Source organism: Bufo gargarizans, chromosome 4 (assembly GCF_014858855.1).
Source record: "Bufo gargarizans isolate SCDJY-AF-19 chromosome 4, ASM1485885v1, whole genome shotgun sequence".
Taxonomy (NCBI): Eukaryota; Metazoa; Chordata; class Amphibia; order Anura; family Bufonidae; genus Bufo; species Bufo gargarizans.
Window position 1 is genome coordinate 307,606,386 of NC_058083.1, and position 25,168 is coordinate 307,631,553.

Sequence of the window (25,168 nt, forward strand, 5' to 3'; positions counted from 1 at the left end):
GCACATTTCCATACACCATCTGTCAGAAGCTAAAGTATTTTACAGCCTTTACCTTTGAGCCAATTGGGTTTACATAATGTATTTCTACATGTACTTTAAAATACTGCAAAGTCAGATTAAAAGACTTGGAAAGTGTAGTTGATGTAACAGATTGACATCTAAAGGTGTCTAGTCATAGTCTGACATTTGGCCACATTTGAAGTACAAGAGCATTATTGATCCTGTGACCAGAAAGAACATGGCTGCTTTCTTCCAAAATCAGTGCCACCCCTGTCCACAGATTGTGTAAGGTATTGTTGTAGTCTAGCACCATTAATTTCAATAGAGCTACGCTCCAATGTCAGACACAACTCAAGGGTGGTGTAGTTTATGGTGAAAAGCAGCCATGTTTTTGGAATTTCATATGACCCTTATATCCTTAAAGGGTTTGTCCAGCCTAGGAGCTGACAACCCCTTTGGTCCTAAAGTGTGCTTCATTAAAGAAAAACAACAACAAAAAAACACTAATTTGTCTGTGCCACGTTTCTGGCTGCTTTTGGTCCCAGTGATGTACTGTTCAAGCAGATTTGACCACTGGGGCCTGTGATTGGCTGCAGCAGTCATGGCACAAAGCCACTTCCTAGTCCTGCGGGGACCAAAAGTGACCAGGAATGGGTCAGTGGCATGGGCATGGCAGGACTGCAAACAGGTGAGTGTATTTATTTGTTCTTATTTGTTTTTTATAATGCACACATTAGGGTCATGGGGGTTGTCATCTGCTAGCATGGACAGACCCTTTAAATAAACATTTGCTCAAAAACCATGAAGGGCATGCACTGATTTCACGCTTTAGACTTTCCTTTATTCCTAAGGGTTCCAGCAGCCAGAACCCTTCAATTAGCTCATTACTGAAGGACCTGTGCAAGGTAGATATTTATATGCATATGACTTACTTAATAAGGTGATCAATACCTTGAACTCTTTAATTTATGTCAGAATTGAATGTCTAAGTATGTAAGGCTACTTTCACACGAGCGTTCGATCGGATCCGTTCTGAACGGATCCGATCATAATAATGCAGACGGAGGCTCCGTTCAGAACGGATCCGTCTGCATTATATTGGCATATAAAAGCTAAGTGTGAAAATAGCCTCAGACGGATCCGTCCAGACTTTCAATGTAAAGTCAATGGGGGACGGATCCGCTTGAAGATTGAGCCATATTGTGGCATCTTCAAACGGATCCGTCCCCATTGACTTACATTGTAAGTCTGGACGGATCCGCACGCCTCCGCACGGCCAGGCGGACACCCGAACGCTGCAAGCAGCGTTCAGGTGTCCGCCTGGCCGTGCGGAGGCGAGCGGAGCGGAGGCTGAACGCCGCCAGACTGATGCAGTCTGAGCGGATCCGCATCCATTCAGACTGCATCAGGGCTGGACGGAAGCGTTCTGCTCCGCTCGTGAGCTCCTTCAAACGGAGCTCACGAGCGGACAGCAGAACGCTCGTGTGAAAGTAACCTAATTGGGGCCTGCGACTGCAATGGGTTGGAGGCTGTATAGCAAAATTAGTGCAAGGAAAAAGTAGACAGAATTAAAGCCTATGTCCGATGTTGCAATGGGCTGGCTAATATAATTACTAAATTTGCACTACTAAAATTGCAAAGATCTAGCACATTTGTACTTTGGTATTAAACACCTATATATATAGAAGTTTGGAATATATTTAATTAAAATTTTAGGAGGGTCTCCTAAATCATGTTTGCCGTGACTTATACCATGTTGGTGGTAAAACAAGAAGTCAGAGACTTGAAGACCTTTCTCTAATACAACCATAAAACAGCCATGCTTATCTGTTACCTTTAGTGTCGTCACTGTGTTCTCAACACGCTCTTCAAAGGACTTGAATGTAGGAGAATTCCTGGATAGGCAAAATAGAATGAAACATTACTTTCTAACCAAAACTTTTCTAAGTCTTAAAAATTTTGGTTATCGAGAGTTCTACAATCCATGTCTAATTTCACATAACTTTTATGAAGTGTAACTATATTAATAGTAGAGAACAGTTGCTCTCCATATTCATAAGTTAAAGGGGTTCTCCAGGAATGACAAAATGAAAATACATAAATATTATTTTATAATAAATATATTTACTAATACCTTTCATTAGTTATAATGTCTTGTTTTGTGTGGGGAGCAATTATTAGGAGAAATAAAATGGCTGCCGTCCTATTAGTACACACATAACCTGTCCTAATCAAGCAGGAGGACAAGTTACTTCACACCACTGAGGTAAAGAGCTGCCTCATCCTCCTCTCTGCTCTACTTGTCAGGAATTATGATCCTGAATACAGGTGAAGCTCTGCGGGAATGGAGAAGATGAGGAGACATGAGAGGAGAGTGAGGTGAGGCTAATGAGCAGCAGCACCTGTTTACAGTCTCCATTACCACAGTCTGTCCTGTCCTTCATATCTCCTCATAAACTAAATTCCCTAGAGATTCAGCTACAGTTCTTATCATTTGTATTCAGGACCATAATCCCTGACAAGTAGAGAGGAGGAGGAGGCAGCTCTTTACCTCAGTGTTGTGAAGTAACTTGTCCTCATGTGTGATAAGGACAGGTTTTGTGTGAACTAATAGGACAGCGGCCATTTTGTTTCCCCTGACAAAACTAGCCATTTTAAAATATACTTATATTTTCATTTTCTTAATTCCCGGTGAACCCCTTTAACAACACAAAGGGGGAGATTTATTAAACTGGTGTAAAGTAGAACTGGCATAGCAAGCAGTCAGATTCCGCCTTTCATTTTCCAAAGGAGCTGTGAAAAATAAAAGGTGGAATCTGATTGATTACTATTGGCAACTAAGCCAGTTCTACTTTACTCCAGTTTGATAAATCTCCCCCAAAGTATTTGTATGTATTTGCTTGTAGCTTGAAGCCTCTCTACTGGTTAACACTTTACAGGTGTGGGGCATGCAACAGCTGGTCTTTGTATTCCAATCCCTGATGAAGCTGGATTGTCTTGTGAATCATCTCAGGAGGACACTTACAAACTTCTAGTTTGCGTCCATCTATACGAATTGACTACCACAGAGGCATTACCTAGCTTCCTGTTAAATCAATACTTTGAAGGGTTTTTGTCCATTTTAGAGCACATTTGTGAAATTGATCTCATAAGGCCCTTTACACGGGCCTAGAATCTGCCAGATAATTGCTAACTAGGAACGCTCATTAGCAATTATCTAGTGGTGTAAATGTGCCGCCAATTACCTGATGAACGAGCGAAACGCTTATTCGTTGGGTAATTGAATCATTGTGCGTCCATTGTTTTAGATGTTTTAGCAGATAGTGGTGTTTAAACGCTCTGCTGCCGGCTAACAGTGAGTCTGTATGGGGAAGAGAGATGACAGAAATTAGGGGATAACGATATTGCCAGAATACGCCTTTAATTTTACAGCATTCACTTTGGGATATAAATGATATGATAGCTTTATGCTGCTGAGTCAGTAGGCGTGTGGCAATACCAAGTATAAATTTTTTATTTTTTTTGTTTAGCCCCACCAGGGGACTAGAACATGTGATTAGCACACTGCAGAGCTTTATATATTGTGCTTTTAACGTTATCCTATTATTCCATGCAGGATGTAATAAGAATACTAAGATGGACAATCTTTTAGGCCTCTTTCACACGGGCAAGATTTCCACGCGGGTGCAATGCGTGAGGTGAACGCATTGCACCCACACTGAATTCGGACCCATTCATTTCTATGGGGCTGTTCACATGAGCTGTGATTTTCACGCATCACATGTGCGTTGCGTGAAAATCGCAGCATGCTCTACTTTGTGCGTTTTTCACGCAACACAGGCCCCATAGAAGTTTTGACGTACGGTTGCTAGGTGATGGGGGCCAATCATTATTATTTTCCCTTATAACATGGTTTTAAGGGAAAATAATAGCATTCTTAATACAGAATGCTTAGTAATATAGGGCTGGAGGGGTTAAAAAAAATATATATATTTTTTTAACTCAGCTTAATCCACTTGTTTGCGCAGCCCGGCTTCTCTTCTGTCTTCATCTTTGCTGTGCAGTAGGAAAGGGACCTGTGGTGACGTCACTGCGCTCATCACATGGTCCGTCACATGATCCATCAACATGGTGATGGACCATGTGATGAGCGCAGTGATGTCACCACAGGTCCTTTACCCAGGTCCTGAAGAAAGAAGAGAAGCCTGGCTGCGCGAACAAGTGGATTAAGGTGAGTTAAATTATTATAAAAAAATTTCTAACCCCTCCAGCCCTATTTTACTAAGCATTCTACATTTAGAATGCTATTATTTTCCCTTATAACCATGTTATAAGAGAAAATAATACAATCTACACAACACCTAACCCAAACCTGAACTTCTGTGAAGAAGTTTGGGTTTGGGTACCAAACATGCCGATTTTTCTCACGCACGTGCAAAACGCATTAAACAGTTTTGCACTCGCAAAGAAAAATTGCGCATTTTCCCGCGACGCACCGGCATTTTATCTGGCTCAAAAACATGATGCCCGTGTGAAAGAGGCCTTAGAAGCAGAAGATCTTTTAGAAAAAGAAATGCATTCTCAATGGAGAGCATTCCGTTCAGGATGCATAAGTTCAGTCCCTTTTACGTTTTTTGGACAGAGAAAATACAGCAGCATGCTGCAGTTTTATCTCCTGCCAAAATTACTGAACACTTGCTGGAATGCCGGATCCAGCATTAATTTACATTGAAGTGTATTAGTGCCAAGTCTGGCATTAAGTGTTTTGGCAAAACGGATCCAGCTTTTCGGTCTGTGCCTGCGCAGACCTTTAAAAATGCTAAAAAATTATAATAAATACGTTTTTCCGGATGACACCGGAGATACGGATCCCGTATTGCAATGCATTTGTCAGACGGATCCACATCTGGATCCGCCTGACAAATGTCATCAGTTTGCGTCTGGAACTGCCTGGCAGAGTCCTTTGCCTCACGTGTGAAAGTACCCTTACAGATTACAATTATCCTGTGTGGTTGTGAATAGTGCTATTAACATGTATTTTTGTTTTCACAGAAGGGGTCTTACATAGTAATTGTCTGCTGAGGGTTTTTTATTGAGTCACATTGGGCCACATTTATTATTACACTTACATCTTACTCGACTTTTACATATGTCCAAAGTCACTTTTGGCTAAAAGTCAGATTTATTAATGGTCCTTTAATACTGTGATAAATGTGGTTTGACGGTAACAGTTTATCCTTCAGTAACCGGCTTTACAAAAGTCTCACGTCTTTACGAAAAAGTCGCATGTTCTACTAAAAAAGTGGCATAAGATAAGCATGGTCCTCATTGGAGTGAAATTGCGCATTTTTTTGCCACTTTTTAAATTGTTGCGTTAGTAAAACTGTCTAGAGATTTATAAAAGTCACCCCATTATTTTGACTTGAGCTAATGATAAATCTGGCCCATTGTCTTTTCCGATGGAGACGTTTTTAGAAGATTGTGTGCCAGTGAGTGGTGGACATGTATTCAGCATTTACCTGTACAAATTGCTTACAATACATCACAAATGAACGGTACAAAACCCTGGCACACAGAATCCCTGCTTCTATAACCTAGTTGTGTTTGCTTATGGCATCTCACTTTCCAGGTCCTTGAGCAGACCGATTCAGAAGATAGGAGCATTTCCCATTCTTAGGTTAAACTACAACGCAAGCGGAACCGAATTGTTAATACAATATACATAGAAGTATGACAAATAAAGACAGAATGATGATGTCATTACCTCATAGCTGGCATACTTATAGAGTGACGAATTGAGTAGCTGCCATGTGAGGGCATTGAGGATAGAAAGAGACAGAATGCAACCCATAAATGTCACACTTTATGCCATTTCCTTGAAGCATGCAGATAAACAGGCACAATTTATATATAGGCGCTCAATAATGGTTAGACAAGACTGACGATACCTACAAAATGTACTATATATTGCTTTAAAAATACATTTCAACATTGTAGAGATCAGCGGTGTACACCCTGCAGCCCAATGGATGCCATTCTGTGTGACCCTCAACCATGAGGCTGGTTTGGAGGAAAAATTGGGGCAATATGTTTTCTCTTTTGTAGTTATGTGGAAGTTGTGAAATGGTCAGCTGTTTCCATAACTCCAGTAAACTATAGTTTCCTAAAATTGCACGGGCCTCGGCTGCCCCGGGTGGGAGTGGTTTGGTGACACGCAGCCAGCTGCACTGGTGGGCCATGCCCAGATGTCAGCTGAGTGCATTTTTTTAAATTGATATACCTTGTGGACATCTGTAAAGAATAAGCAAATGGTTAACAACTTCTTTTAGAAGAAGAATTAAGAAAGGCCAACGGCCACGAGGGAATCCAGCTCCTGAATGACATGCTTCTGTTGGTGATAGTACTTTTTCCCTTCCTTATTCTAGGTATAGTTGTGGTTATATTTTGCATTATCCTGTACCATATTGAGTGACTACACAAAGGTGGTCTTCCCCTTTCTCTCTATATTATTTATTATGATATGAACAGTTTCGACATCAGGTTGTATAGCGGTTTATGATCTACCATTATTACAAGATTTGCTCAATACTCTGGCTATGGAGATTGCTAGGTATGTTATTCTGATAATGTTCATAACATATTATTTTGATTTCTCAAGCACTCATTTCTATGTTTCATGCACCACTGTTCTACTCTTGGTAAATGTGTTTTACACGTGTAGCGGTTAGTACATCGGAATCTATAGGTTTTCTGGGACTTTTATACTGAGGACCTATACTCGGGATAAGCCATCAGTATCTGAGGGGTAGTGGTCATACACCAGGGAGCCCCGGCAGATCAGCTGTTTGAGAAGGAACCAGCACTCGCAGTAGCGGTGCGCCCTTCCCGCAGCTTACCCTTGATTTCACATTCATCAGTTACATGGCCTTGGTGCAGCTTAGCCCAATTGAAGTAAGTGGACCTGAGCTGTGATACCAAGCACAACTGCTGTACAATGTATGGCGCTGTGCTTGGTGATCCGAAAGAAAGCTGCAACGCTACTGTGAGCGCCAGTGCCTTCTCAAACAGCTGATCAGCGGGGGGCCTGGGTGTCGGACCCCCACCAATCAGATACTGACGGTCATCAGTATAAGAGTCTTAGGGTATTTTCACACTAGCATCGCTGGATTCCGGCAGGCAGTTCCATCACCAGAACTGTCTGCCAGATCCGGCAATCTGTATGCAAACAGATACCATTTGTACATGGATCCGGATGCAGATCCATCTCACAAATGTATTGCAATACCGGATCTGTCTCTCTCCGTTTGTCATCCAGAAAAACGGTTCCGGTATTTATCTTTTTCACCTTTTTAAAGGTCTGCGCAGAACATAAAACCGGATCCGTTTTTCCGGAACGGATCCGGCATTAATGCATTTCAATGTAAAATAATGCCAAATCCGGCATTCCGGCAAGTGTTCCGGAATTTTGGACGGAGAAAATACTGCAGCATGCTGCGGTATTTTCCCTATCCAAAAACCATACAGTGACTGAACTGAAGATATCCTGATGCATACTGAACGGATTGCTCTCCATTCAGAATGCATTAGGATAAAACTGATCAGTTTTTTTCCGGTATTAAGCCCCTAGGACGGAACTCAATACCGGAAAAGAAAAACGCTAGTGTGAAAGTACCCTTAGAAAACCATTAATTGTTTTGTAACACCATGTTGTGCATTATCCCCATATTGTAATACATGTGACCATTATTACTGAACTGTAATATCACTGTGTGCATCATTACTGCAGTGTAGCATCAGAGTGATTATTACTTCTATGCTGTGGAATTACTGTGTGCATTATCTTCGTACAGTAATGTCACTGTCACTATTCTTGTACTGTTACTTCACTTTGGTCATTTCAGCATCATTTTGTGCACAGTCCGTTAGGTGAGAGATGACATGCTTTGTGACATCACTGTATTTACAATATCTATACTGTGACATCACTGAATTTATAATATCTGTACTGTAACATCACAGTATTTATAATATCTTTACTGTGACATCACTATTTATAAAATCTGTATTGTGACATCACTGTATTTATAATATCTATACTGTGACATCACTGAATTTATAATATCTGTACTGTCTGTGACATCACTGTATTTATAATATCTATACTGTGACATCAATGAATTTATAATATCTGTACTGTAACATCACTGTATTTATAATAACTATACTGTGACATCACTATTTATAAAATCTATATTGTGACATCACTGTATTTATAATATCTATACTGTGACATCACTGTATTTATAAAATCTGTACTGTGATATCACTTTTTTTTTAAATCTATACTGTGACATCACTGTATTTATAATATCTATACTGTGACATCACTGTATTTTTTCAAATCTATACTGTGACATCACTGTATTTATAATATCTGTACTGTGCCATCACTGTATTTATAATATCAGTGGCGTAGCTATAGGGGTTGCAGCATTCGCATTTGAAACCAGTCTCCTAAGCCAATGGGGCCTACGGGCCCCCCTTGCCAGTAGCGCACTGCCAATTACTATATTTTCGCTTTATAAGACGCAGTGCGTCTTATAAAGCAATAACCAGTAAGTGCTTCCATTATGGAAGCACTTACTTATCTGCAGGAGGTGTGGGAAGTGATATACTCGCCTCTCCTCTCTGGTCTTCTCAGGGCCGGAATTGGTGCGCGCACAATGACCTGACGCTGCAGGCAGTCAGATGACAGTGCAGCGCGGGCCCAGAGAAGATCAGGGAGCGAAGATTGCAAGGGAGACTGCCCCATCTGGAGACATGCGGCGGAGCAGGAGAGGTAAGTTAATTTATTTAAGGTCTGATACTTGGGGGTCTGACATGGAGGTCTAATGGGGGTCTGACCTGAGGTCTGATATGGATGGGGGTCTGACATGGAATACTGAGCTAAGGTCTGATATGGGGTTTCACATGGAAATCTAAAGGGGGTCTGATCTGAGGTCTGATATGGGGGTCTGGTCTGAGAATCTGATATGGAGGTCTAATCTGAGGTCTGATATGGGGGTCTGATCTGAGGATCTGATATGGGGGTCTGATCTCTAAGGTAAAGGGGGATTTTTTTGTACTGGCTCACATTGTAAGGGGTATTTTTTTGTTCTGGTGCACATTATAGGGGTATTTTTTTTATACTGGTACACATTATAGAAGTATTTTTGTGCTGGCTCACATTACAAGGGAGTATTTTTTAACTGGCCAGGATTATAAGGGGGTATTTTTCCACTGGCACACATTATAATGAGAATTATTACTACTGGGGGACTATGGGGAACATGATTACTAGTATGGGCACTATTACTATTGGGGCATTATTACTATTGGGGGCACTGTTAACACTATGCATTCTGGGAGATAATTATTTCTACTGATGGGACTTTGGAGAGCACTATTACTGTGGGGGAAGGGGGGCATCCTGGCACAGCATCATCATAGCACAATTATTTTTAGGGGACATTATGTTTACACTAACAGTGTCAGAGACACTATTTGCTAGGCGCAGTTATTTTTTAAGGCACTGTGTGCTATCTACATCGCTGGATGTAAGAGGTGTGTGGCGCTGTATTACCCTGTATGTTTTGTAGTGCTGTATGTAATGTTTTCCAAATATGTCCTTAACAGTAGGGCTGGAGAGAAGGGGTTAGGTTGAGAATTTGGCTTGGGGGGGGTGCCATGTTGCACAAGGGCCCGTGAGCCATTAGCTACACCCCTGGTCTATACTTTGACATCACTGTATTTATAATATCTATACTGTGATATAATTGTGTTCACTATTCCTGCATTGTGCCTGTATTTATTATTCCTGTAGTGGGGGATGTTATAGTTTGCATCCAAATCCTGTGACATAACTAAGAATTATTCTTGTGCAGTGACATCATCTCATGCAGATTAAGTTTGTAAGTATATGCTGTTCAACTAAGAACTGAAGCTTGTGGGGGCCAATGTCAACCTTGCCACATAGGAGAACACCAGTACTACCAGTACTATCAACTGCATATAGAGATGGAAGTCCCTGTTACAGAGTTTAAATTTGTGCCCAGGGACATATTGGTATGTTTCCGCAGACTCTTCATATGTTCTCTTTTAGTTTAATTTGTACCTATGAAACTGTCTGACCTGTTACATGTGCGATTGGCAGCTGAAGGCATCTTGCTCCTATGTTCATATGTGTCCCAATTACTGAGAAAAATTATGTTTTAATATATGCAAATGAGTCTCTAGGAGCAACAGGGGAGTTGCTGCTACACCTAGAGGTTTTAACTGCTGCGCCATCTCCACTTTGATTGGCAGTGCCAGGCATGATGATGTTTTCACTGCCTGGCCCTGTTAATCAAAGTGCATAGCCTCTAGGTGTAATGGCAATGCTACTGTTACTCCTAGAGGCTAATTTGCATATATTAAAACTTCATTTTTCTCAGCAATGCGGGCACATAGGAACATGGGACCAACAAAGAGGCCTTCTGCTGCCAAGTGTACATGTAACAGGTCAGCCAGTTTCATAGGTACAAATCTGCTGACAGGTGCCCTTTAAATGCACTATGGAGGTCATTTATCATGCTGAAATACGGATCTGCTGAAGTTATGAAGAGGACTGCACCGCCAGTTTAGCTGTATATTAAGACCGGCGTGATACTATGCATATTGGTGGACCGCAAAATGGATACAGTCGTGTGCATGAGGCCTAAATGGAGTATGTGACTGCTAAGGTAATCTGAAGTACGTACCTTGTTAGCATTAAGACCGTACAACTTATTGTAGCCTCCAACATTCATGTATCTATACCGCTGTACATTATTTTAAGGATGGGGGATAAAGTGTTTTCATGAAAAAAATACCACAGTATTCATATATGCTACTTTTTACAGATCTGGCAGGAGACATTCTCATCATAACTTCTTACCTAATAGAGTGCGATCTGCAGCAGAGGAATAAAAAGCATAGCATTTTATAAGAGTTATGAGCCACAACACAAAGAAAATCCACGTAATGTGAGCAGTGAGCATACAGCCTTCCGGCACAATCATGCTTAATTCTTCATGCACACAATACTTGACTTATGCAATCCGATATGTTCCCTGGGAGCTGATGGAACCGTCTAAACTCTGAATTCTGCAGCCAATTTACTTTTTTTTTAGTACATTGCTTGTTTTTGAAACAATTTTAATTGAATATTTAACATAGCCAGTTGCTAATTTCATTAATGTTGGTACCCAAATGGGTGACACATATAGACTAGTAAAACATTATAATATACAAGATTGAATTACAACCCAATAGACATCACTTAGCAAATGATCAGTGAACCCATAATTACCAATGTAGGTAGTTCAGTCAAAGACAAAAGAACCAGAAAAAGTTCCCGGAAAAGCATAGATGGCTGTCTGGTTAGTAAAGAACCCCTGTGCTGCTACGCAGTTAAAATCTATATAGTTTAATTCATATTCATTTAGTTATATGCTCCCATCTAGTGGCCGTTTTTGGTAATGCACTTGTTTTTCTTGCTCGTGATATCTGTGACTCCTTTCCTTTCATTGCTCCACCCCTTCTTCTGTGTACTTCATTTCCTGTATCTTCATACTGCTCCAGACATTTGTACAGGTACACATGTATTCTCATGTACGCTTATGAAAGCATCATCTTTTGACCGCACAATACCGGAATCCATCTGTTCTGCTGTACTCTGTTATCTGGCTTACAGAATAAAGCAACTTACACGGATAATCTCGGTGTTGGTGAGTTCAAGCTATCTGATAAGGATTGTCCGCAGTGATGATATCTGCTCATACAGGCCAGGCATAGAGGCCTCACTAGGGATAAATCGCTATTACAACAATCAGAGTCAGAATAACCCCTTTAACAGCAGAGACTCAACATCCCATGTCCATAATGTGATTTTTGTATTTCACCAATGCATCTAAAAAATTTGATAATAAAATATTGCACATTTTTGTGTCTGTAGTTTCTTTACCAACCTGGGTGTCTTCACAATACAAACTACAAAACTGTAGTCTAAGCCTATGGTCATCTTTCATTGCCGATCATCTGTCCCTTACTTCTTGCTAATTGAATGTTAGCAAATAGTAAGGGACAGAAGGAGAAGAGTTCTGCAGGAGAATCAGACTGCCTATGGAGACACATAGCTCAGCATATGAGCTATATATACCAAAAGGGGGAATATTCAAAAATAAAGAACATCTGAAAAGTTGTTTCATTTATTATTTTAGATGTACTGCAGTAATTGGTTGCAAAGTGGAACATAGCCTTAAAGAGTAGCTCTACTTGGAAATGCGGAGGCTGGGTATCTTTTTTTTTTGTTAAACTGTTCTAGCTGTCAGCAGTAGTTGCAGTGAAACCCTGTAAACCTTTCATTATACTGACCATTATACCGAATGTAACCAAATAATAACCATAGCCTCGAGTACTAGGCTGCTGCCTACACCTTCTGCTGGCATGTCAGGTTCATTTGTTGCTTTTGGACATTCCAGGCATTTCTTTGTGAGAATTAGGACTTTGGCTAATAACACAATAAATTCCTAATCAGCATACAAGATTGCAGTTTAAGGGAGTTGTCCCTTCTTTACTATTAATGGCCTATCCTCAAGATAGGCCATCAATATCTGATCGGTAGAGGTCCAACACCCTCCCCCACCAATTAGGTGTTCTGCAGCCAAACTACATAGCTGCATCCATTGTGTAGTGGATGGAGGGTGTAACTGCAGTGCTGCTCCCATTCACTTCAGTGGGAGCAGCGTTGCAGTAACTCACTGTGTCCACTACAGGATGGATGAAGCTATGTAGGTCCAGCTCAGATGCCGGAGCTACTCTGAAACAGCTAATCGGTGGTGGTGCAAAGTGTCAGACCGTTACAGATCAGATATTGATGGCCTCTCCTGAGAATAAGTCATGAATAGTAAATGAGTGGACAATATCCAAAATTTCAGTTTCATCTTCCTGTAAGATATAACATCCCAAATATTACCAGAATCCATAGCATGATGAATTGGATATGGGGCTTCCTGATGCCTCACTTGTTTTATTCTGTGTTAGCTACAGTACAACATTAGCAGATACACCAAGTGAATGACCTGCAAAATATCCTAGTATGGACCTTTTCCTTGTAGTTTAAAGGAAAACCACTAGGTTTGGGTCCACCGAGCTACCAGCATTCTGTTATGCAGGTAGACTTTAGTGTTCCAAATAGAGATGAGCGAATCGAAGCTAACGAAGTCGAATTCGTCGTGAATTTCAGGAAAAATTAGATTCTGAATTCGAATTTCCTTGCGCTTCATGGTAATGAACCAAATTTTTTTCTAACATGGCGGCTAGCCGTCTACAATGGCGGCAACACGTGTGAGGACATGGGGCAAGGATCTCTGGAAAGGCGGGATGACCCATAATGCCATGCATGCAGCCAATCAGCAGCCTATAAATACGGCGGCCACCTTAGATTCTGCCATTCACTATCGTACTTTTTTCAGGGACAGACATGTATGCAGGCGCTAGGGAGAGTGAAAGAAAAACAAATTGTAAAAAAAAAGGAAAGAAGCGATTTACTAGTGCAGGGAAAGGATAGTGAGAGGAATAATTTCACAGACGGGGAGAGATATGTGCAGATGCTAGGGAGAGTCATAGGAAAATCCTCATTGTGAAAAAAAAGCAATTTAAAAGTGCAGTGAAACATTAGTTGGGGTTCCAGATAGTCTCATTATATAGCTCTGTCATTCCAGCAATTAGTTATTGGGATGCAAGTGCTATGTTGAAAAGCCTTTAGTGGCTTTTATCTGTTGAAAAAGATAAATATAGAGGCAGATCACTTTTGCTGTTAACTGCGCTGATATCATTTAGTGGCCTATTTCAAATTAATACGAGAAATATTTGCGCAGGTCATTTTTGTTGTTATTTGCGCTGAAAGTGTTTATTGCAATATTTCTAGAGAAAAAGAGAAAAACAGACTTAGTTCATATTTACTGTTATTTGCGCTAAAAGCGTTTCTTGTCATATTTCACTACAATACGAGAAAAATAGACGCAGTTCGCATTTGGTGTTATTTGCGCTAAAAGTGTTTCTTGTCATATTTCACTCCAATACGAGAAAAATAAATGCAGTTCACATTTGGTATTATTTGTGCTGAAAGTGTTTATTGCCCTATTTATAGAGAAATAGAGAAAAATAGACTAAGTTCATATTTGCTGTTATTTGCGCTAAAAGTGTTTCTTGTCATATTTCACTCCAATACGAGAAAAATAAACAGTTCACATTTGGTGTTATTTGTGCTAAAACCATTTATTACCATATTTCAGTAGAAAAAGATAAAAAAAATATGCGCAGTTCATTTTTTCTGTTATTTACTCTGAAATCGTTTAGTGGCCTATTTTAGTCCAATACAAAAAATATATACGCAGGTCACGTTTGCTGTTATTTGCGCAGAAATAATTTAGTGACCTATTTTAGTACAAAAAGAAAAATCTATTTGTTGCTTTTAGGGGTGTTTTAATTTACATTTCATTTGTTTAGTTCAGCTACAAGTATGTTAGGCAGAGAGGAGTGGCAGAGGCATGAATGTTTCTGGCGCAAGCAGAGGTCGCAGCAGAGTAAGGGGTCGTGGCAGCAGTAGTCGCAGCGAGAGGCCTGAGCTCCTGGTGTCATCTAGCTTGACCAGCAACCCAGCGGTTCTTGATTGGTTAACTCGGTCATCCACATCATCCCAAGTGACCTCAAACACCCCAAGCCCACCCTTAGTTGGCATGGCTTGGGAGCAGGCCCTGTGCCCTCACCTGTCCTCAAACTGCCTCTGTCCTTTTCTGTTCCCTCACCGCGAGAAGTAGTGTATGCTGTAGGCTCTGCTCCACTTTTCAGTGAGGAACAGCTACTAGAGAACAGTAAGCAGCTACTGCCCAGCCAAGATCTGGAGGAGACATCCACCACTTCCTCCGCTAGGCGGCAAGTAGTGATGAGAAGAGTGGCGTGGGAGCTTGTGCTGCGAGTGGTCAGGCTCCTGACCCAGAGGCCGTTGAAGAGGACATAAGTGATGTGCAGACACTAATCAATGATGATGAAGCCGATCCCACTTGGGAGCTGGGTGCAGAAGGGGCTTCATCATCATCAGGAGAAGAGGGTGGCAGCTTGCCCGTGAGGCAGCGGCGGAGCCAGAAAGGTGGTAGCATGCCTGGGAGTCAGCAGGGTGGCAGCATTGGGAGGTCGGGAGCCAAGCGTGCTCAGGGTAGACCACCTAATTCGCAGCAGCCTACCTGCCCGGGAAGAAGTGATGCAGGGGTACATGGAGGCAGCGGCAGTAGCAATCGGTCAGTGCGGACTGTGGGGGGGGGGGGGGGAATCACCTACTCGGTGGTGTGGCAGTTTTTTGTTTTCAAAGCGCTAGAGGAGGTGAACGTGGCCATATATCGCATCTGTGGGCAGAAGGTGAAGTGTGGCCAGGGTGCTGTATTCTAGTTGCTTGAGTGAATAAATCACCACTTTTTTCACCATCTACCGGCGAGTGCTGCGGATTATTGAATTTTATGGATGAGTTGGGACCCCCAGCCAGGATCCCTATGTGCGCGCACCATCTGGCTTGTAAGCCGTTTCCTGGTCAGTACCCAAATGAGTGGGATGAGTAGTGCTGCCAACCCTTGATTTTTTCCAGGTTGCCAATGTTGACACTGTGGCCCTGCGTCAACATATGCAGAATCACCATACAGTGGCCTGGGAGAACCGTGGCTCCGATGTGGTGGTCCAGCCTGCCGTAGCAACCGCTACATCACCCAGTGGCATGCACCCAGTTTCAGCCAGTCAAGGCTTCACCACTTCAGCTGAAGGAAGCTGTCTGTCAATTCCATCTTCTGCTGGTCCAGATGCTCCTGCTCCTCGTCAATCATTCCACCAGCAATCAATCATTGAAGCGATTTCCAAGAGACAACAGTATGCATGCACGCATCCAATGGCACAGAGGCTGAATGTGCTCCTGTCCAAGTTGCTGGTGCTTCTGTCAAGTCATGCCACTTCCTCCTCTATGTTGTCACGCCATTGGTCTTGCAACAATGTCCGCCTCTGCCTCCTCATCCTCCACCATGTCCTCAGCCTCCACTGCAGGGACAAGTCACAGTGCCCCTCCAGCATACCACATGTGCAGGGCTCGGTGGTGTCACGCTGTTCTGCACCTGGCTTGCCTTGTTGAACGGAGTCACACAGGGGTGCAACTGCTCCATGTGATGCATCAAGAAATTGCACATGGCAGACGTGTTCAATATGGTTGTCCAGTGGTTCCTGAAGTCTTCCACCTATCTGCAATACATCCTAAAATGGCCAGGAAACTTTGCATGCACTTTAGCCACTTATATACTGCAATGCACACCCTCCTTGAGTTGCAGCGGCAGAACGGCATCCCCCAACATAGGCTGATCTGCGATCTTTCCACCCATTGGAATTCCACCCTCCATATGTTGAACCGACTATACGAACAGAGAAAAGAAATCATCGATTTATTGATGATGCAAGCGGATAGGAGAACTCTCCTGTGTAACTTTGATGTCAGCCACTGGCAGCTCAGGCATGACACCTGCCCTTTGCTCAGGCCCTTTGCGGACGCCACATTATTTGTCAGTTGCTATGACTACGGGATGAATGTCGTCATTTCACTGCTTCATGTCCTGGAACAGATGGTGGTAACAATGGCTTGTCAGGGGACAGGAGATGTGGCGCCTTGATCTCATGGCCACATGAGCCCTGTTGGGGCTGAACTGGAAGAGGAGAGGGAGGAGGACATTGGAGCACAGGCAATGTGTAGCCAAATGGGTGGTTTTTCTACTCAGCTGACAGGACAGGAGCAGCCAGAGGAGCTACAGGACGATGAGGAAGATGAGGCAGATGACCCAGACACACCTTGGCAGTATGCAATGGAGAAGGAGACAGGGAGTCCTTCCGAGTCACTTGCACAAATGGCCCGCTGCATGCTCACTTGCTTGCGTAGTGACAGCCGAATTGTCACCATTCGGCAGCTGGATGACTTCTGGCTCTCCAGCTTGTTGGACCCTTGCTACCGGTCCAGAATGGGGCCTTTTTTACACCCACCAAGAGGGAGGACAAACGCTGCCTATTTGCCCCATCGTCCATCCTCTCGCAGGTCTGACCAGGGGCCGCCCTCTGTGCTCATGTTCTACTGCCATGGCTGCTGGGGAGGACTGGGGTGGCAGGAGCAGTACCAGCTCTATCAGCAGCAGCCTGAGTCTAGAGTCGCTGATGAGTAGCTTTATTCACCGGCATAGGGAAGAAACTACTCACGAGCAGCAGCTAGACCTGGAGCAGGACCTGAACCAGCAGGTGGTGACATACTTGGACAGCACCCTGCCACCCAACATTGAAGATCTGCTTTACTACTGGGTAGCCAAACTGGATTTGTGGTCGCAACTAGCAGAGTTTGCCCTGGAAAAGCTGTCCTGCCGGGCCAGTAGTGTGGAATCAGAGCGGGTGTTTAGTGTGGTGGGGGCCATAGTTACCCCAAGGAGAACTCACCTGTCCACCCAAAACGTGGAGAGACTGACCTCTGTCAAGGTGAATCATGTGTGGATCAGCCAGGATTTCTAACCACCAACTCCTGATGCATCAGACTAGATCATCCATGGTGCCACACCAACACTTTGATACAAGAGACCGTTTTCTTCTGACTACCTGCCTCAGCTACTTTGATGCTGAAACCCGCCTGATGCCACACATCTGATGCCAAGAGCTCCTTATTTCACCCACCTTCGCCACTCTGTGGTCTCCTCATGCTGCTGGCGCCATCTCCACACTATGTCACCTTGCCACTTTGTGGATCCTGCTGCTGCCATCTCCAGACTATGTCACCTTGCCATTCTATGGTATCCTCTTGATGCTGCTGCTGCTACTGCCATCTCTACACTATGTCACCTTGCCACTCTGTGGGATCCTTCTGCGGCCATCACCACACTATGTGTCACCTTGCCACTCTGTGGTCTCCTGCTGTTGCTGCCATCTCCACACCACGTCACCTTGCCACTCTGTGGTCTCCTCATCCTGCTGCTATATGCACACTATGTCACCTTGCCACTTGCTGGCCTAATCATGCTTCTGCCATCTACAGAATCTATAATTGTGCCATTCGTTGGCCTCATGATGCTGCTGCTGCATCCCCCACCTCCAGACTCTGTTATTGTGCCACTTGGTCACCTCCTCATACTGCTGCCAACCTCAGACCCTGTCATTGGGCCACTCTGTGGTCTCCTCGTGCTGCTTCTACCTCACCACTATGTCATAGGTCCACTCTGTGGACTTCTCATGCTGTTCCCATCCTCCTCACTTCATGACTGGTCTACTATTTTGGCTTTCGGCCTGGCTGACATCATCATTTATTTTTACTTTCTTCTGATCTTTCAGAAGGGAGGAAATCTCTGTTTTAGACCCACTCATGTATTTTTTTGGGGCATTAGCAATACTGATGGATTACTGACCAAATGCTGACCGAGTGAAGGCATATGCTCTACAGACAGGATCCGTTTTTTGTGGGTTATTGTTCTGACGGATCAGAGGAAGGGCAAATTAATCCATGACGTCAACACAAACTTACTGCTGACACCCTGTACTTGTATACGCGTTTAATAGAACAGGTTCTGTAGACATCTATGTGGAATCAACTTACGAGGGTGTAAAAGGAGTGCACTTTTTCTTTACACTAACATCGACCTGTAAGGCTGAGTTAATACTTGAGTTTTTTTGATCGGTTTTGGCCCCATGACTGCCCAAATAAGTGAAGTGTGCAGTGTGATTCTAATAGCGACGCCTGTCATCTGCATGTCATACTGACTGACAGTATTATTTCCCTACCCCAGCACACTCCCTATGCGTGTAACTGCAAAGCACAGTGTTCTACACCCATATAAAGGCTCTATGCAGCCCGGAAATAGCCTTTTTTTTATTACGATTCGCCGTGAATATATTCGTATCAAAGCAAATTTTGGGGGAAAATTCTGCAAACCTGATGATTCGAATTTTTGTTTTAGAAATTCGCTCATCTCTAGTTCCAAACCTACCCATATCAAAACCAGTTGTTTTTACATTTTGTAATAAAATAACTTACCAAAGATAAGTCCAGGACCCTTCTCCACCTGCATGCGCATTGTGCAGATGAAGCTGAAGGCGGTACACCTTGCTTCACTGTGCATGCCCTCATCATTTTAGATGTTTCTTGGTTACCATAACCTCTTACACTACCCATTTTTAAAAATAAATAAACTGCTCATGCCACATTGATGTGCGTAAATACTACATATCTTCAAGCTTTGAATAAATTGTTTATGCTGTATCCATGTAAGTACCTCATATCTCCTAGCTTCTTTCCAATGGCACTTCCCACATTTGTTATTGCAGCAGAAGCTTTCATCCCAGCTTGGCTTAAGGTTTCTTGTGTCTTCTTGTACCTATAATTAAAACTGCATTAGTATTATTGTTCAAACTTTATTCAACTCAGTCTCCTAAAGGGCGTCACCATTGATGTTGTTGCACCCAAGCTCCCCTTATTTCTGTGGCCAGACCCTCCCTTTCTTATTTGCCGCTGCCTGGCCCTGTAAATGAACGCAGCCAAGTTAGGGCTGGCCACAGAAAGGAGTGGAACTTGGGTGCAACAGTAGCAATGGTGACGTCTTCATTGCACCAAAGGCCTATCACAACTTGGGAACGGAGTCTCCAATCAACAAAATAAAATCAATGTTTTAATCAGTTGAACTATCACACCTATACTCTCTCCTCTCCTGGGCTTGCTTTATGTGTGTGTATGTATATATATATATATATATATATATATATATATGTATATATATATATATATATAGAAAAAGAATCCAAGGCAGCACACAAGTATCCGTAAAAAGCAAAAGGGTATTTTATTCACTCATATGTGAACAGCAACGTTTCAGCTCTCTATAGAGCCTTTGTCAAGCCATAATGCTTAGTGCAAAATCAAGTGCTTATAAAACATACAAAATTAATACAATGTGATTACATAATTACATTCCAATTAGTACATAAACAATAAAAATAGGTGAAACTCAATTGTACATGATCATAGTATAAAAAAATATAGCCAAACACTACAAATTATCAAAAAAAAGTGCCAAGTGTAATAAATAAGATCAGCAATACATGTACCGTAGTTATGGTGCATAAACATGATCAATTAATAATCTCTTACAGGTGCCCATGATTGTGTTGATTAAAAAAATTAATTTACTTGTAGTTATCTCATATATCTCTGAAGACCGCAGGACTCACTCGGCGCCCAGAACCCGACACTGCGCATGCGCGGGAAATGTTTCATCCCGCGAGACTATCTATATCATACAGTAACCATCGGCCCACAATCAAGATGGCCGCGCGGCAACACAGGCGGACTGAGCATGCTCACTCCCCAAAATGGGCGGGCATAGACAAGCAGGCACAACAGTCATGTAAACAATCACCTGACAGTCATACCTAGCAACGGACCTGTTGTACTGTTGAATACTTAGTTACTTAGCCGTAACAAAGGGGGTCCAGCGGTATATTACAAATCAATGGCGAACGCCACTCTCACAATCAACCACCTCATCCCCATATTTATATACCTAAAATTATTATCTTACAGGTCCGTGCAACATACACTTTCACACCTGTACTCCCTGTGCGTGCGGCCTCCGCCTGGAAAACCAAATCAGAGGCAGCAAACTATATAGGGTCCAGCGGGCATAGATGTCACCGTGAAGTGCCTCCATGTCCCAGTCACCTCATTGGGAGAACTAAGCAAATGTGATCACCCTACACATGTGTCATGCCTGCAGTCACCGTCCAACCACGTGTGTTTAGGGAGACTCACAATCACAGACTGCGTGTGACGCCAAGCTCCACCCATAATGCCGGGCCTCAGGTATCTACTCATAAAAAACAGATTATTCAAAGAATTATATTAGTACTATCAATTATTAAATGCCGATCAGGTCCTGCTGTCTTCCAGTATTCAAAGAGATAATCCATTACAAGATATGATTTCAAGTTCATCTATAACAAATATAGAAAAAATAAAAATTATTAGTTATTAGCCTTTGGTATACCAATTGCACTTATAGACAACCTTACACGGAGGACAAGCAGAATTTCCCAGAACCCCACAGGAAAACATCACAACATAAGGATAACTTCACATCACTAGGACAACCCACACAAATAAACCAACATGTAGGGAAGGGAAAACAAACAAAAGGACAAAACAAATCAGAGACTTCAAGCCACCCTAAAATCAACATTAAGCCCCCCTGGTTTAATAGTCTTAAGCTCGAAAAATCCAGTAGAGCTCCTTTCTTTTGAGACATATCGTCCTATCCCCACCACGTCGGACGATACGTCTCAAAAGAAGGGAGCTCTACTGGATTTTTTTTAAATAGGCAGCTGGGCTCAGAATCAAGGTCTCTGTTTTGGGGTCTGAGGCTTGGTGCTGTGCTAGAGGGCTTAGAGCCACATGCGGGGAAAGAGGCCCCTAGTGGACCACTGAAATAACCTGCTAACAAGGTGTTTTTGTTCTTTGGACTTTCCTTTGTGTGAACGAACACTAAGACTGAAAAATGTTGCTTTGTATTTTTCTCCTGTGTGAATAAACACTGAAGTTTTGTTTTACAAACTGTTTCTTTTGCCTCTGTTCTGCATCCGCTTACCCTGCCTACCAGAGCGAATCCTCACAACATATATATATATATATATATATATATATATATATATATTTCACACAAACCTGTGAGGGATAAGAGAAGGCTTAGAGTAATCATTTAACAGAAGAAAAACTGTTTATACAGAAACGGATTTCTTTGTCTTAAGACCCCTAAGTGCAATGTAAGATTAAAATACTGATGCATTATGACAGTTCCAGAATACATCTAGTGCCAGAAAGGCATTTTCAGCTTTTGTCAGTGTCATAACGGTACATTACTGTTAATGACATATCCTATATGCTCCAAAGCAGTTAGTCTGACAGCTTCAGGCGCATATCTTGGACTGGCAGTGAAAACAATATTTATCCCAGCACTGTAGCTTCATTATGTCCAAAAATAACTTGCTGGTTTAGAGGTATTTTACAGCGAGTGCAGTACTTTTTGATAATGTAGTGTTGAAATATAACCATGATTATAATATATATTATTGTAATAGTAATGAAATGGGGAATACTAATCTTCAAATGCTAAGCATACCAACCAATCTGTTTCTGGGCAATAAAGGAGGGGTACTAGTGCCATTGTAGGGATTTTCTAAATTCAATGTGTTTGTTTTGTTTTTTTGTGCAAGAACTCAACCCTAACTGGTAATACCTAGTTTTACATATATTAAGTGTATATATTCTTATTATTATAGCCAAATTTACCACCCTAACTCCTCCCACAGTTTTTACACTACATAGACAGTAATATACCGAAAAGTGCGGATTGTTCCCGATTGGTGTGCTATTACTTTGTGGAATGTTTCGCCGAATGGTTCACGAAATATCTGCGTTTTTGTGGCAAAATTGGTCCCATAGGAATGAATGGCGAAATGTTCAAAACTAGAGTGGGAGCTGAAAAATCAGGACATGATTTATAAACTGCCACTACTCCCTAATTTTCAAGCCCACCTACACAAATCTTATTTAAAAACCTTCATATATCCCTGCTGCCACTAAAAATGTCCACGGCTAAGCCATAGTCCTGATAGTTTTCACAATATGACCATTTGATTGCAACTCACGCCGCCCATTGACATTCATTGAAACTCCAATCTAGGCACCTCAAATTTGAAGGGCAATTTCTAAACTGCGACTGTGCCTTCATATTTAATATTTCAGAGACAGTTTGATTTTAACTGCTTGCTGTAGAGTGAGTTGCCATAGGAACCCAGGTGTGTGAGCAGCCAGCAGAGTGACAAAAGATAGAGTGTGAGCTGAAAAATCAGGACATGATTTCTAAACTGCCACCACTCCCTCATTTTTAAGCCCACCTACACAAATCGGCTGCTAATGTTTTTATAAATGTATGTTTTAATGTTACTGTGAAGCACTTTGGGCAACAACATTGCAATTAAATGTACTATATAAATAAATAAAAGTTGAAATGCATTTCTCACTCTATCAAGCTTGCCATGTGCACTTTTTAAATTTGATTAATCAATTAATGTAATGTTTAGTATCTTTACTCACTCCAAACACTCCACACAGTTACTCTGCCCAGTCCAACCTTTTCACAGTTACTCCAGCCACTCCAACCACACAACAGTTACTCAAGCCACTCCACCCAGTTACTCTGCCCACTTCAGTTGAAGACTACTGGTAGAGGCAAGAACACTTCACACAATTTCCCCAGAAATTGTAGCTTTTCTAGTTCATACATATGTTTTTATAACCTTCTAGTAGGAATAATAGATGAACGACACAACATACAATTATAAGAATGAATTCTCCAGAATTGCCATTTTATGTGGAATACAAAAATTGACTAAAACAGACATGTCAGGAGTGGTAACAGGTCCTCTTTAACACCTCTGGAAATTACATGGCTGCATGTTACTAGGCAGTTCAGGAAAAGTTGCTAAAATGGCGTCATGTGCCAAAGGCCCAAGGCAGACCTCCGGGACGTTTTGCAAACAAGACAGGCAAAACAGACCAAGGACCAACAGAGAACTTTATTACAAATGTAATATGGAACATGACACTACAGCAGGTTAAACAATAGTGGTAGGAACCACAGAGATGCAGACACGGAAGCCACAAACGCAGGCCACAGTTCACACACACCGCTGCCAGCACGCAGTCCCAAGCAACCAGCATACACAGGTGTCAGCCTGCAGTCAGTACGCAAGAGAGTCCGCAGGCAGCCTGCACGGCAACAGTGATAAGAACTGCACAGAGAAGCAGATACGGGGAGTGCAAACATTCACAGGCAACAGTTCACACGAGACACCGCAACCAGCAGGCAGCCCCAAGCAACCAGCATACACAGGAGTCAGCCTCCAGCCAGTACGCGAGAAGGCATGCAGCCAGCCTACACGGTCACAACTGTCACAGTGAACCGCACGGTGACAATGACCCTTCCTCCTCTCACATCACTTCCTGCTCTGCAGCTGTAGCACATAGACTCCCTGATCTGCCAAACCTCTGAATGCAATCTGACCAATTTTAGCTGTCGCCTCCTTCATTTGTATAAGAAAAGAAAGAAACTAATCTGGAAGCGAGTAGAGAGCTCTGGGTAGGTACAGCGGGAAGTGTTTTGGGTACAGCTTCTGCCAATAGCTGCAGAGCCGGAAGTGATATCAAAGAAGGGTAACTTCTTCTCTGTGTCAGTAACATTTTATTGTTTCTTGTGGTGTTATGGGCATATACGGTAGTGTAAAGAGCAATTTGGAAATGTGCACAATTCAGAGTGAAAGAATTGAAGTCCCAGGTAAACATTAATTGACAAAAAAAAAATTATGTTTTTGTTGGAATGGAATGAAACTTTTTATGGGTGAATGTAATGATGATATATGTAAGCAATTACAATATTACAACAAAACGATACATTTATTGAGGTAAACGATGCAATTGAAAGTAGGTCCCGTTGGGCCGCATCTAGGTTGGATACCAGATGAGATATGGTTAGCCATCTGTATGGTATACTGCGGCACATTTGCCCACTGATGTTGCAGCTGTGTCTGTAGATATGATGCACTTGTAGGAAGTGCTGGTCCTATAAATGCTCAATTGGTGATGAATCTGGTAACCGGGCAGGCCAAGGGAGTGTTGCAATATGGCAGAGACTTTCCTGCGAAACCCTTTCTGTGTGTGCGTGAGCATTATCCTGATGAATTTGGGGGTACTATCTCTCCTTGGGGAGAGAGCTACTGAGTCAGCGTGAGGAGACTTCTAGGCCATACATGCTCCTCTGGAATTCTGAGAAGAAAGGGATGCAAATGAGCACTTAACAAGCTCTGCCTCTAATGTCACCAGATGTAAGGCAGTCAATGTTCCACCCTTTAAATAGGCCTTGAGACATTACTCGGATAAAAATAAGGCAGCACCTCATCTTTGGACATCTGTTGCATCCCTTTCTTCCCAGAATTCCAGAGGAGCACGTAT

General features: G+C 42.4%; 1 protein-coding gene across 2 annotated transcripts in view; it reads right to left on the reverse strand.

Annotated features, from left to right (window-relative positions):
• TPD52L1 (TPD52 like 1) overlaps positions 1 to 25,168 on the reverse strand; it is a 183,603-nt gene that overhangs the window by 25,407 nt on the left and 133,028 nt on the right. For both annotated transcript variants that reach the window (XM_044291503.1, XM_044291502.1), the window contains 2 exons: positions 19,383 to 19,484; positions 1,835 to 1,895 (listed from right to left, as the gene is read on the reverse strand). In XM_044291503.1, coding sequence (XP_044147438.1) covers positions 1,835 to 1,895; positions 19,383 to 19,484 — 163 coding nt within the window. The remainder of the gene's footprint in view (positions 1 to 1,834; positions 1,896 to 19,382; positions 19,485 to 25,168) is intronic.